Source organism: Onychostoma macrolepis, chromosome 09 (assembly GCF_012432095.1).
Source record: "Onychostoma macrolepis isolate SWU-2019 chromosome 09, ASM1243209v1, whole genome shotgun sequence".
Classification (NCBI taxonomy): Eukaryota; Metazoa; Chordata; class Actinopteri; order Cypriniformes; family Cyprinidae; genus Onychostoma; species Onychostoma macrolepis.
This window is the reverse complement of record NC_081163.1, coordinates 1,523,905-1,539,956: the sequence shown is the minus strand read 5'-3', so window position 1 is coordinate 1,539,956 and position 16,052 is coordinate 1,523,905. Positions and strand designations below refer to the sequence as shown.

The 16,052-nt window shown below is 34.4% G+C and overlaps 1 protein-coding gene across 1 annotated transcript in view; it reads left to right on the top strand.

Annotated features, from left to right (window-relative positions):
- Positions 1 to 16,052, top strand: part of LOC131546736 (anosmin-1) — a 70,884-nt gene that overhangs the window by 33,309 nt on the left and 21,523 nt on the right. Inside the window, exons 5-7 of the mRNA XM_058786581.1 lie at positions 1,692 to 1,876; positions 2,949 to 3,078; positions 9,290 to 9,495. Of these exons, the coding sequence (XP_058642564.1) occupies positions 1,692 to 1,876; positions 2,949 to 3,078; positions 9,290 to 9,495 (521 nt within the window). The remainder of the gene's footprint in view (positions 1 to 1,691; positions 1,877 to 2,948; positions 3,079 to 9,289; positions 9,496 to 16,052) is intronic.

Sequence of the window (16,052 nt, the reverse complement as noted above, 5' to 3'; positions counted from 1 at the left end):
CACACATCTTCAGCGCTGTTCTCAGATGGAAAGGCATCCGTCAGCAGTGAAGTCGCTCTGATTTCTGGAGACGTGTGGAAGGCATTGGACGTCTTTGAGTCCTTCACATCGCTCCTCAATCAGCGGCGCTCCATCACAGCTGTAACGAATCGAGGAAAGACACGGAGCAGAACATTTTCTCCCTTCTTTCCCCCCCGAAGCTTTGTACTTAATAAATCTTTAATTTATTGCATATGGAAGAATTTCAGATGTCTTTGAGGGTTAAATGGAAGTCACTGCCATATGGAGCAGATGGAGGCTTGCTGCAGCTGCAGTGAGAGCATCACATAAACATCATTTAACATCGCTATTTATCATGAGTTATGTAACATAGTTATTTTTAACTATTGCACATTCATTGAAACAAAGTGAAAATGTCTTTTTTAGTCTAATCCAGCAAAGGAAAAACTTTACAAATTAAAGATTGGATTATTGTCTCATTTTTAAAAAATTTATTTTATCATTTAAAATTTTTTTTTTTTTTTTAATGGAATATCTCATTTATTAGATCCGTGTTATTGTAGTATCATTAATATAGTTTTATTAATATTTAGAATTATTTTTTTATTTTATTTTTATTTTATATTATTTGTATATTGTTTTATTTTATTATTATTTATTATTTGATTATAGTTTTAATTCCCATTTTAATTTTCATTAAAGTTTTGGTAATTTTGTTGTGTTTTCATTCCCCCGCCCCATTTTATTATTAGTTTTATTTTCCCTTTTAATTTTAAAGTTTTAGTAATTTTGTTGTGTTTTCACTTTTTAAGTTTATTAATTTTATTTAAAGTTTTAATTAGCCAAATTTTCCATTTTAATTTTAAAGTTTTATTTTTTTCTGTTTTTTTTTATTTCATTTTTGTTATTTGAGTTTTTTTTAACATCTCTGTATAGTTTTTATCAATTTTATTTCAGTTTTAGTTTTAGTTACTGTAATTTAATCTACTGTAATTTAATTTTAATAGTTTTATGTTCCATTTAAGTTTTAGTAATTGTTTTCATTTTGTTTTTCCCATTTTATTATTAGTTTTATTTTCCATTTTAATTTTATTTAAAGTTTTAGTAATTTTGTTGTTTTCACTTTTTAAGTTTATTATTAATTTATTTTATTTAAAGTTTTAATTTGCCAAATTTTCCATTTTAATTTTAGTTAAAGCTTTATTATTTTTGTTTTGTGTTTTTATATTTCATTTTTATTAATTGAGTTTTTTAACATGTCTGTATAATTTTTATCAATTTTATTTCAGTTTTAGTTACTGTATTTTAGTACATCAAATCAAACTAAACTAAAAAGAGAAATTGGAGGCTTGATTGACTTTGGCAACTAGCTGAAATAAATTATATTTTTGTAATATTGTCATTTTTATTTCAGTTAATGTATCTTTTATTTCAAGCAATGAAAATGTTTTTCATGATTTTAGTTTTAGTTAACGATAATAACCCTATATTGGCTTTTCCTACGAAACACAAATACAAGTTAAAAACTAAAATACAAATAAAAAAGAGTTGTTGTTATTATTGAATTTAGAGCAAATTTCTAATGAACAAGAAATGCATTTAAAGCGTATTTATATGTGCAGATTTCAGCGCTAGAGTCTGGTGTTTTGAGGTGATGTTTCGTGTAATTAAAGCACCTCTGTCCATCTCAGGATCTCCTCTGAAGCCGCGGAAGGAGCTGCTGTTTGTGGAGCAGGCGTCAGGACTTCTGGAGGTTCGCTGGTCGTCCCGCTTTAACGTCTCTGTGGAGCCGGTGCTTTATGTCCTGCAGCGCCGCTGGAACTCGGGCATCCATCCCAGCGAAGACGACGCTACGCCGTGGCAGGACATTGCACAGGTCAGGCTGCTCACCTGTAATGTGTCTTACATGCAACTGCTTGCTTTCTGAAATCATGACACTCTTGCTGAGAAAACACAATGAGACATGAGACTAATAATTCATTTCAATTAAGATCATATTATTTTGCAGTTTAGTAATCTATCTGGCACTTAAAAGACAATTAACATTCAAAGAAATATTATTGATTTGATAGCAATAGACCAGATTAAATGAAAACGTGTGCACATTTTTTATTTATTTATTAGGTCAGTGATGTTTTTAAGTATCATTAATATGTCATTATAGTTTTTATAAAACTTTGAATTTGAAAGGTTTTTACATTTTCCATCTAGTCAATCCAAAAAAAGAAAGAAAAAAAAAGAAAGAAAAACGAATAAAATCAAGTGTGAATTTTTTTTCTTATTCAGTAGCTGTTTTTCCCTCAAAAGTGAATCACATTACAATAGTAAAGACTGAAAACTTACTGCAAAAAATAAATACATTTCTTCAAATGTGACCCTGGAGCACAAAACCAGTCACAAGGGTAAATTTTTCTAAATTGAGGTTTATACATAATATGAAATATGAATAAATAATCTTTCCATTGATGTATGGTTTGTTATGATCGGACAATATTTGACTGAGATACAACTATTTGAAAATCTGGAATCTGAGGGTGCAAAAAAAAAAATCTAAATATTGAGAAAATCACCTTTAAAGCTGTTCAAATGAAGGTCTTAGCAATGCATATTACTAATCAAAAATTAAGTTTTTATATATTTATGGTAAAAAATTTACAAAATATCTTCATGGAACATGATCTTTACTTAATATCCTAATGATTTTTGGCATAAAAGAAAAATCTATAATTTTACACATACAGTGTATTGTTGGCTATTGCTACAAATATACCCCAGCGACTTATGACTGCTTTTGTGCTCCAGGGACACAAATACTAAGTTAGAAAATGATTTTATGCAGTGTTGAAGCAAGTTAAAATAAACAGATGTCTCGCCAGTATTATATTCAGAGCCGTCTGTACGTGATCCCGTGAGCTCTGGCTGTGACCTCTGACCCCTGTGCCCCTCAGGTTGCTGTAGAGCGTGCGCTGCTGAGCGATGTGCGGCCGAGCCGGTGGTATCAGTTCCGCGTGGCGGCGGTGAACGTTCACGGCACGCGTGGCTTCACGGCCCCCAGCAAACACTTCCGCTCGTCCAGAGGTGAGTCCCACAGATTTAGGCTCCACACAGATGCAGCTCTTCACCTGCTGCTCCAGAGCTTCACCACACACCACACACCACATCCAGGCCTGATTTACTCCCTCTGCCACTTTCATCTACTGTTTAAAGGAGTCATATGATGTGATTTCAAGTTTTCCTTTCTCTTTGGAGTGTTACAAGCTGTTCATGCATAGAAAAGATTCCTGAAGTTGCAAAGACTAAAGTCTCAAAACCAAAGAGATATTCTTTATAAAACTTAAGACTCGACCACGTCTCCCTAAAACGGCTCATTCAAACACGCCCCCACATGTCTACGTCACTGTGTGGGGAGATTTGCAAAACACCGCCCGAATGTATACGCAATGAAAGAAGGTGGAACTTTTATTCTCGCTGTAGTATTGTTGCTGCCGCCGGTGCTGTGTCCTGGAGACGCTGTGCTTCGTTGTGAAAGCGAAAGTACTTTGGTTGGGCTTTCAAAAGAGGACACAACTGGAAATCATTGGTTAAGTTGTATTTACAACACTGTTCCAGAAGAGTTCAACCCAAATATTAGAGTGTGTGCAGCGCATTTTACAGAGGACTGTTTCCTGAACCTGGGAAAGTAGCCTACAATGCCGTCTACACACAAAGGCTGTTTCTATAAAGTGGGGCAATTCCAACTTTGCAAGGACAGTCTGGTGCTTCACAGCCTGTAAGTAAGTTTTTTTTATTTAAAGAATTTGCTACTGACGATTCAAATGCGAGCAGTGAGCTGTGTAGAGTCGCGCTTGTTGTTTGCCGTTTCTCTGATCACAAATGCAGACAGGGTAATGTTTACGTGGCACGATGCGTAAAAAGACAGAATAAGTCATTATAATCAGTAATTATGTCCCCACTGGATGCAACAAATGCCTCGTTTATAATGGGTTTTATTGTTTTTGTGTCATCGCGCTGGGACACGGCATCACGGTGAGGGGCATAACATTTCCGTCACACGCTTGAGGTATTCGGCCAATCACAATGCACCGGATAGCTGGCCAATCAGAGCACGCCTCATTTCTCAGAACAATGAGCTTTGTAAAAAATCGGCGCGTTTCAGAAAGGCGGGGCATAGAGGAGCAACAATAATGTACAGTATGTGGAAAATAATGTTTTTTTTTTAACCTTAAACCGCACAAACACATTGCATTACACCAAATACACTAAATAATGTTCTTTTTAGCAACGTCATATGACCCCTTTAATAGGGATGCACAATATTGGTTTTTAGCCGATATCCGATATGCCGATATTTTTCAACTTATTTTGGCCTATAGTTGATACCAATATATTTCCTTTTGTTTGGAAACATTTCTTTTGCTGAAATTATAAACACATTATTTTTAATAGATCATAGGAGACATCTTGAAGCACTACTTGCTGATTAAGGACCTTGTGAAGTAATCATAGAAGGTGCTCTTTGGTTGGGTTTGAAGCAACTATTACAAAAAAACGAAGAATCCAAGGCACTTCTTCTGGTCCAAAAAATTTAAAAAGCCTTTATTCATATTCTGGCCATCTCAATAAACAATAAACATCTATAACAATAAACAGGCATTTTTAATGTTTATTGAGATGGTCAGAATGTGAATAAAGGCTTTTTAACTTTTTTGGACCAGAAGAAGTGCCTTTTAATTAGTCTTTATTTTGTAACATTATTTTTTAATTTTGGTTAGTTTTGAACAAATTAACTTATTTGTTAGAATCAAATAAACAATAATGAAGTTCTTTTATAATAACGGTACATTAAAAGCTTTGAAAATAATTATAAATCAACTGTATATCAATCGCTGCTTTTTAAAAAAAAAACATTTCCTCCAGAAAGATGCAGTGGTAACCTTATTATTTTAAGATTTAACATTTATAGATGGTCTAAGGCAAAAGAGTTGTAAAAATTCTGAAATTCTTTTAGAGCTCATAATTCATTAAAAAAAAAAAAAAAAAAAACACACATTAATGAATAAATCTGTATTTAAAAAAAAATAAAAAATTTACAAGTTAACAGCACCGAGGCTTTCTCAAGCCAACTTTAAAGTTTGTTCACAAACCTGACTCATCTGGTGTTTCTGTTTTAATTTGTTTGCTTGGACAAGAAAATTCACTCCTCCCATGATTCCAGGAAAAAATAGCATTTACAATCAAATCAGTTTAATTAGATGAGTGAAAATACCCCATAAAAGACTTTATTAAAAAAATATTTCATAGAGACATGAACATTCTGTCATTATTTACTCTCCCTCATATTAATTCAAACCTGCATTATTTTTGTCTCTTTTCTGTACGACAACAGGGTTTGGAAGGAGTGAGTAAATAATGACACATTATTACAGTTTTTGTTAATATTTTAAAATAGATTATATTTTAACAAAAGTAACAAAACTCTTTTTTTTGTTTTTTGTTTTAGTGAATGATAATAACCCTGATAATGACCGCATGTTGATTTCTGGATGAAGTATTTCTTTAATAATCGTGTTTCTGACAGATTTACTCTCGCTGTAGATGAGAGAGTAATGATTATGGCGGTCCTGATGGTGTGTGAGATGTATGAGACACGTAAAGCTGTAAAAGCATGTAAGACGTGTTTGGATGCCAGGAGCGCTGAAGAAGGATCTGAACCTTTAGATGAGCAGCTCAAACACAAATCAAACCTCAGCTTGGGTTAAAAGAACAGTTCACCCAGAAACGGAAACTCTGCCATCAGTTACTCAAGTTGTTCTGTGTGCATTTCTTCTGTTTAACATAAAAGAGATTTTGCTGCTAGAATATTGGTAACCAAACCAGTAACTGGTAGCCATTGACTTCCATAGTGTTGGTTATCAGCATTCTTCAAAATATCTTCTTTTGCGTTCGACAGAAGAAAGAAAGCAAGAAACGTGAGGTTGAGTAAATTACAGATTTTCTGTTTTTGGGTGAACTATCTCTTTAAAGCCGAGTTGAAATCTAAAATGACCCAGATTGACTTAGTATTAAAGTTGAATTTTATTTTAAAATTAATTTCGTCTTTGAGTGACACAGGTGAATGCACTGCTTCAAATATACAGAATAATAATAATAATAATAATATTAAATAAAAAAATATTTCTATACATAAACAGCCAAATAATTTCATTATCACAAATACAAAAATATATAGTTTATTTTAAATAATAATAATGCAACGTACCGTTTCACGATGGGTAAATTTTCTCTGTTCACCTGCCGTGTTGTTATTGTTAACTAAAACTAGATATGCCAAAGAAAAATGAAAGCTTCATTGGGGTCAAAGAAAAGTCAATATCTAAACTGACTCACATTGCTTTCTTTTTCTATCTCATGTTAACTTGTTAAATGTGCTGTAGACTACTTTCTGCAGAGCTCTCCCACACACTGGGAGTTTAGTTGTGTTACAGAAACAGATGTGTTTTCTCATCGCACTCGTTTCTCTGATATCTGTTATCTGTGCTATTCCAGGAAAATATGTTTACATCAGCTTTATATGCGTCATGAAATGAGCCTCAGCACCAGCTGCTAAATATCAGAAACCAGACACTGAACAATCTAATTTTATATGCATTTTTATTTTATATATTTTATTTATTTTTCAGATTGACACATTATTGAATGGATAATGCACATTTTGTTTTCAGAAATTTTATTTTAAATGTTTTTTTTCCCCCAAGCATTTTATTACCTGAAAACCTGAATATTTAACAATAGCAGATAAATTAATACCATTTTCTGAATATAAATAATTATATATATATATATATATATATATATATATATATATATATATATATAAATCTTTGATTATTTGCGAAAAATGCCTAAAAATACATAATTTGATGATGATGCTGAGTTCAAAAATATCAATAAATATCAAAATATATAGATATATGTAAATGCATCAGCTTTAATGTATGTATAAAAAAAAAATAACTTAAATGTCAACAGCTTTAATGACAAAAAGCAGTATTCATAATCTATCATTTAACAATAATCTGCAACATGGAAAAAGTGGAAATCAGGATTAGGCACCAAATAAAATGTGCAAAATGTTATGAAATGCACATATTTAGTGTGACTTGAAATAGAAAAACAGACAATCAGCAGCACTAAATTAATAATAAACAAGCATTGGGTTCATTCACAGTTACATTTATTCATTTAGCTGACGTTTTTATCCAGAGCAACTTACAAATTCAGCAAAAATGATGCAGGGCTGTGATATTGTATTATAATCCTGAAAGTAATATGAACTATATTCAGTGATTTAAATTAATCGGTTTGTTGTAAAACTTCTGCCTTATTGTTAAAGTGAAATGAAAAGCTATTTGTATTATAACATTAAAAACATTAAAGATGAACTCAAGGCTTGTTCCAGTCATACTCTCCTCTCTTGTGCAGTGTATTATGTATAATACATTGTATGTTCGTTTTTGTAAATGTTTTGTTTGTAAATTGCAGATTTGTGACTTTATGTCCAGTAATTGTGGCTTTATTTCTCATATGGCAGTGTAATTTCTTGTTATTTGGACTGTAATGAGAGTCTGCTTATTCACAGGATCACAATCCGCTCTTGTTTATTCCAAACAAAATCACTTCAGGACCCTAATTATGACTTATAAACTCATACGAGCGGCTTCGCAGCAGGATCTGAGGGCAGAGCGCTTCTTCTGATGTATAACGTCTATAGTTGATGATTTATTTGCTTGGTTTTATTCAATCAGCGAGCTCTATACAATTAATGAGTATGTCAGTACAGTTATTCATATCACATTCGGTCAGATCACCTGATTTGCGGAGACTTTCCTTGATTATTTACGTTCTGCACGAGCATCTGGTTTTCAGACGGGCCTCAATAACAGGAACCGACTGCCTCCAGATTGGCCCATTTTCCCATTAAAATCCCATTTGCTTAACTCCACTTCCTCTACACAGATGACATCATTTCCCTTAGATGTGGACAACGCCACCGTCACATTCACATGTGCTCAGCGATCACAAGAAAACTCACTACATCTTGCTGGCTTTATTTATTTTTACTTTAGTTTATACTGAGCCTGATTCAGCAGGTGACCGCTTCAAATGTGCGGAAAAAGAATTTGTAACAATTTATATATAATGTATAATTATAAAATATAAAACAGAGCAGAAATTCCATTATCATAAAGACAAAAATATATAATTTATTTAAAATAAATAATTAATTAAAAACAATGCTACATGCCGGTTAAAATTGTCTCAATTCACTTGCAGTGTTGTTGTTGTTAATAATTAAAACAACTACAAAACATTAATGTGAATTGAAATTAAGCTGAAATAAAATAAAATGTAAATGTTAGATTAAAAAAACTTAAACTTAAAACACTAAAAGTACTACATATTATTCAAACAAAAATAAAGCAAATTAAATTAAAACAATTTAATTCAGTTAATTAAAACAAAAGCTAATAAAATGACTAAAGCACTTAGTATCATTGAGATATTATAGTTTTTATTATATTTTTATTTTTAGATTTTCTATATATTTTATAGTTTTAGTAATATTGTTGTCCATTTTGTGTGCATTTTATAAATGTCTCTATGTTCATATAGTTTTTATTTTTCTTATGAATTTTTATTTTAGTTTTAATTATTTTAGTACATCTTTAAAGTAAATGCAAATAAGATATGTTGCTTTGGCAACTAGCTGAAAGAAAATAAGTTTAAGGTTTATTTTATTTTACTTCAGTTATTTTATTTCATGCAACGAAAATATTATTTATGCTTCTAATTTTAGTTAACAATAATAGCTCTGAAAATTACTAAAATAATTGAAACTTATTAATAAAAATTATAACTAAAATTAAATATAAAAATATAAAATGAAAGCTAATACTATAGAATATAAATAATACTATATGTTATTTAATATTATATAATTAAGTGTTCTTTATAAATATTGTCAAAGTGCACTTCTAGGTTTGATCGGTCATTTTTATTGTTGTATTCTGTGTTTGTTCACATAAAAAGGAACTCAGTTGTCCTCATGTTGTTGTGAACCTGTGACTTTACATTTCTGTACATTTTAATGAATATTTTGCCACTGTTTTCTATGTAATGAATGTGAATAGAGAGATGGGTTCATCAGACTCCAGAAATCACACACAAACCATCGGGTCTTTATGATTTGTGTGTTTTCTGAGTGTGTGCTGCTGTTCTCTGTGTTCAGACCCGTCTCCTCCTCCAGCCCCGTCTGGACTGAGAGTGTCTAACATCACAGCGGGACTCGACGGTCTGCTGACGGTCCGGATCAACTGGACTCTCCCCGCAGAGCCTGACCTCCCCGTCCATCACTACAAGATCTACTGGAGCTGGACGGTCCCGGGGAAATCACTCGTCCCGTCCCGGAGGAAGAGGAGGAAGACCAGCGACGGGGTGAGAGCCGCTTCCACAAAACACTGAGAGAAACACACCGAGACGGAGATGCAGCCTGTAAACTGTTTAAATCACACAGCAGGCCTTTCATTACGTTCTGTGGAGGAAATTTGAGTTTATTTACAAGATCATGCATTTACACGAGCAGTCAGACGTCATTCAGTCAGAGACCTGCAGAGACTTAACCCTTTACTGTTCTTGGAACGAAGACGAGTGTAACATTTTTACAAAATGAAATGAATGTACTATATTTTTAAACAATATTTAATCTATAATATATATTTGTAATAATAAAAACATTAATTACATTTAATTAATAACTTTAAGGCAACAGGTTTCCTCAATTTTTTTTAAGTTAAGTCAACTTATCACTTTTTACAATGTATATGTGTGTAATATTTATATCTAGCGGCTACATGGCAAATGCTTCAAAAAAGATACAAAAACTATGAAAAAAATATTGCATATTATTATTTAGGGGTGACCCCGAATAGTCGACGATTCGATGCTTCGATTCGAGGAGCCTGATTCGACTCCCAATCTCACAGTCGAATATTCGCGGAGTGTTATGATCATACCATTTTGGCTATATGGGGGTGCTCAGTGTCTGATTTCACATAGAACTACCGGTTTTCTCCCAATAAGTTAATATACAGCCTATTATGATAATGCTGTAAATAAGAATCTGAAAAGAAAAAAAAGCTTTAATAAATATTTTAACGTGCGTGAATAAATCCAACCACCCCATTATAGATTTTCATTTTCCATAATCCCTGACCAACAGAGGAGCATCTTGGCGGCAAGGATTTAAAACTTTAACAAGACTCAAACTGACGCAGAGTGAAAGACTGGATTTTTTTCCGATCAGGTAGGATACAAGTAATTTCAAAACATTTCAGCCGGTTTATATATACACGAAATATATTATTTATCTCTTATAAGATGCATTTGGTTGAGTCGCTGCATTAAAGCGCTTTATTGAACAGTGATTTTCTCTTCAGTGCGCAGCGCGAGCAGGACAAACAACTATGCAGAATAGTAATAACTATGACTGGGACTGTCATATACACATAACGTTATAATGAGAACACTATTATAATAAAACGCTGTGAATTTTTAGAGTTTAGTTCCCGTGTTTCTGCAAGTTGTTGCGTCAAGAACACGTCCACAAAAGGAGTTCAGAGCCGCGCAGACACGTTCATGCATCGGGGCGTTTTGTGCATATAGCCTATAAGTTGTTATATTAACGTTATGTTGTATAAATAATGAAGCGTATTTTATATGAGATAAATGAGTTAAATCCCATTGATTAAAAACCTTCTATCAAATGATTAATTCTACTGGTCATTCAGCGCGCGCAGCTCAAAACAGAAATGCAGAACATTAATAACTGCCATATACATAACGTTATAATGAGAGCACTAGTGTAAAAAATGTTGTGAATTTAAATCTTTTAATCTTTTAATCAAAACATAAAACATTATTCACTCCGTTTGTATCTGCGAGGCGTCCATTACACATTTTCCCTGTGTGTTAACGTCAGTATTTATGACTGTCGAATGTCTGACTTGACTCTTGGTAATGTATTTTGCCCCGCCTCCAAATATATGAATCGGCAAGATTCGAAAATTCCGATTCGACTATGAAAATCCTTAGTCGGGGACACCCCTATTATTATTATTAATTCATTTTTTTAGCCACTGTGTATATAATAGTTACATCACACACTGCATTCAGTGAAACAAGCAATATTTTTAGTATTAATAGTATTAATAATATATAAATATATATAGTAAATATATAAATATATATATATAGTATCTCACAGAAGTGAGTACACCCCTCACATTTTTGTAAATATTTTATTATATCTTTTCATGTAACAACACTGAAGAAATGACACTTTGCTACAATGTAAAGTAGTGAGTGTACAGCTTGTATAACAGTGTAAATGTGCCGTCCCCTCAAAATAACTCAACACACAGCCATTAAGGTCTAAACCACTGGCCACAAAAGTGATTACACCCCTAAGTGAAAATGTCCAAATTGGGCCCAAAGTGTCAATATTTTGTGTAGCCACCATTATTTTCCAGCACTGCCTTAACCCTCTTGGGCATGGAGTTCACCAGAGCCAGTCCTCTTCCACTCCTCCATGACGACATCATGGAGCTGGTGGATGTTAGAGACCTTGCACTCCTCCACCTTCTGTTTGAGTATGCCGATGCTCAATAGGGTTTAGGTCTGGAGACATGCTTGTCCAGTCCATCACCTTTACCCTCAGCTTCTTTAGCAAGGCAGTGGTCGTCTTGGAGGTGTGTTTGGGGTCGTTATGATGTTGGAATACTGCCCTGCGGCCCAGTCTCCGAAGGGAGGGGATCATGCTCTGCTTCAGTATGTCACAGTACATGTTGGCATTCATGGTTCCCTCAATGAACTGTAGCTCCCCAGTGCTGGCAGCACTCATGCAGTCCCAGACCATGACACTCCCACCACCATGCTTGACTGTAGGCAAGACACACTCGTCTTTGTACTCCTCACCTGGTTGCCGCCACACACGCTTGACACCATCTGAACCAAATAAGTTTATCTTGGTCTCATCAGACCACAGGACATGGTTCCAGTAATCCATGTCCTTAGTCTGCTTGTCTTCAGCAAACTGTTTTTGGGCTTTCATCTTTAGAAGAGGCTTCCTTCTGGGATGACAGCCATGCAGACCAATTTGATGCAGTGTGCGGCGTATGGTCTGAGCACTGACAGACTGGCCCCCCACCCAGTATGAGAGAGTGAGAGCGATAACACCAAATTTAACACACCTGGTCCCCATTCACACCTGAGACCTTATAACACTAACGAGTCACATGACACCGGGGAGAGAAAATGGCTAATTGGGCCCAATTTGGACATTTTCACTTAGGGGTGTACTCACTTTTGTGGCCAGTGGTTTAGACATTAATGGCTGTGTGTTGAGTTATTTTGAGGGGACAGCAAATTTACACTGTTATACAAGCTGTACACTCACTACTTTACATTGCAGCAAAGTGTCATTTCTTCAGTGTTGTAGGATTTTTAAAGAATTAATTGGTAAATTCCTCGGTAAAATAAGTATTTGGTCACCTACAAACAAGCAAGATTTCTGGCTCTCACAGACCTGTAACTTCTTCTTTAAGAGGCTCCTCTGTCCTCCACTCGTTACCTGTATTAATGGCATCTGTTTGAACTCGTTATCAGTATAAAAGACACCTGTCCACAACCTCAAACAGTCCAACTCCAAACTCCACCATGGCCAAGACCAAAGAGCTGTCAAAGGACACCAGAAACAAAATTGTAGACCTGCACCAGGCTGGGAAGACTGAATCTGCAATAGGTAAGCAGCTTGGTGTGAAGAAATCAACTGTGGGAGCAATTATTAGAAAATGGAAGACATACAAGACCACTGGTAATCTCCCTCGATCTGGGGCTCCACGCAAGATCTCACCCGTGGGGTCAAAATGATCACAAGAACTGTGAGCAAAATCCCAGAACCACACGGGGACCTAGTGAATGACCTGCAGAGAGCTGGGACCAAAGTAACCAAAGGCCTCAAATCCTGCAGTGCCAGACGTGTCCCCCTGCTTAAGCCAGTACATGTCCGGCCCGTCTGAAGTTTGCTAGAGAGCATTTGGATGATCCAGAAGAGGATTGGGAGAATGTCATATGGTCAGATGAAACCAAAATAGAACTTTTGGTTAAAAACTCAAAGAATGCTGAGTTGCATCCAAAGAACACCATACCTACTGTGAAGCATGGGGTGGAAACATCATGCTTTGGGGCTGTTTTTCTGCAAAGGGACCAGGACGACTGATCCGTGTAAACGAAAGAATGAATGGAGCCATGTATCGTGAGATTTTGAGTGAAAACCTCCTTCCATCAGCAAGGGCATTGAAGATGAAACGTGGCTGGGTCTTTCAGCATGACAGTGATCCCAAACACACCGCCTGGCAACGAAGGAGTGGCCGTAAGAAGCATTTCAAGGTCCTGGAGTGGCCTAGCCAGTCTCCAGATCTTAACCCCATCGAAAATCTTTGGAGGGAGTTGAAAGTCCGTGTTGCCCAGCGACAGCCCCAAAACATTACTGCTCTAGAGGAGATCTGCATGGAGGAATGCGCCAAAATACCAGCAACAGTGTGTGAAAACTTGCAGAAAACGTTTGACCTCTGTTATTGCCAACAAAGGGTATATAACTGTAGCAGAGGCCAGCAGGTAAGTGCTGTGCAGGTAAAACCTCACTCCCCGATCTCAAGTGGCGCTCTAGCGACTGAAGCTAGAGGCCGTGGCCTTTAGCCTCCTTGTTAGAGCGCCCGCCTCCCATGCCGGAGACCGTGGTTCAAAACCTGCTCGGAGCGGGCGAGTAGGACCGCGACATAACAAAATATTGAGATGAAATTTAGTTTTTGACCAAATACTTATTTTCCACCATAATTTGCAAATAAATTCTTTAAAAATCCTACAATGTGATTTTCTGGATTTTCCCCCCTCATTTTGTCTCTCATAGTTGAGGTATACCTATGATGAAAATTACAGGCCTCTCTCATCTTTTTAAGTGGGAGAACTTGCACAATTGGTGGCTGACTAAATACTTTTTGCCCCACTGTATATATATATAATATTTACATGTATTATATAATTTATATATATAAATTATTTATTTATATTTTTGGAAGAAAAAAAAAAAAAATATATATATATATATATATATATATATATATATATATATATATATATAATTTGTGCATTCTACAGTTGCTTAGAAGTGTATTTACTTAAGAACATTTTCAGACATAATTACTTTTATTAAGTTTTGCATTTGCATATATATTTAGAAATTATCAAACATTATTTTATCATGGCTGATTGTACCCCAAAAATTGTTCTGTATTTTCATATTTCATATTAATGGTGGTCATTTTAACTGCAAAGACCACAAGTGTTTTTAAGACCTTTTCTAATCATGTCCACAATTTTTGGAGTTCATATAGCAAGTGCCACGAAAGTCACCAAGTTTTGTACCATTGCAATAAATTTTAAAATGTAAAAAAATGAAAAGCAACATTTTTGGGTGTAATCTGTCACAAGCCCAGCGGCGGGTTAAAGATCTGATGACATGCTGAAGTGCTGCTGCTACTGAAGCTCCTGTAGATTCAGTGCAAACCCTGCGGTGACTGTGTTCATAACGCAGACACTCGATCGCTCTGTTGACACGCAGCCGCTGCAGCTCCTCAGGGTTTGGTTAGTGACCCGCTGCTGCTGGAATGCCCAAACTAACCCGCTCTATAACCCGCCGAACCGAGCTCACGCTGCGGGAGGAATGCAGGAGTCTGATCAGCTGGGAAACGCTCATCGTGTGCACATGTGTTCCTGATATACAGCCCGTGTTTGTTTAGAGTTCAGCGGTCATTCTGAGGTCTGAACACACTTCCAGAATCAGCAGCACATCACGGCCCTTTAACAGCAAACTCTGCTATTCTGTCACGTCTCATAAAACAGCAATAAAACCCAAAGAAATTAAACAGGTTCACAAGAAATCCACATTTATCTCTAGATTATTCACATGAATCCTATTTGTAAATTTACTGCTGTGAATTGCATTTGTTATATGTTTAATTAAAATTAAAATGAATGTCACTTGCCATATGTCAGATGTTTTATATATTAAATATATATTAGGTGATTATATAGTAAATATTTTTCTAATACATTATATATTAAATATATGCCAGATATGTTAAATGTGTGTATATATACATATAAATGGGTAGAAAAAAAAACTTAACATACAAATAATATGAAAATGTATCTTCATTCTTAGAGTTACAAATAGCATGAGAGAGGTTTATCTTCAATGTTAGAGGTTATTGTTTTTTACATTTTCCGTCACACCATTCACGCATTGATACGTCAGCTACCCGTATATATAAATGTATGTCAAATATATTGTATATTAAATATGCTAAATATATTTCTTATTAAATATATGTCATATATATTATACATTAGCCATCAGAAATATTATGTATTGAATATATAAAATATTTTATATATTAAATATATATCAGATATATTATACATTAAACATGTTAAATATATTATATATTAAATATATGTAAGATATATGAACTATTAAATCTTAAATTATATTAAATACATGTCAGATATGTTAAATGTGTATATATAAATATGTAAATCTGTCAAATAAATTATGCATTAACGGTGAGAAATATATATTAAATATGTCAAATATCTTAAATGTATAAATACATATAAATCAATAAATTACAAATACAGTGGAGCAAAAAGTATTTAGTCAGCCACCAATTGTGCAAGTTCTCCCACTTAAAAAGATGAGAGAGGCCTGTAATTTTCATCATAGGTATACCTCAACTATGAGAGACAAAATGAGAAAAAATCCAGAAAATCACATTGTAGGATTTTTAAAGAATTTATTTGCAAATTATGGTGGAAAATAAGTATTTGGTCAATAACAAAATTTCATCTCAATACTTTGTTATATACCCTTTGTT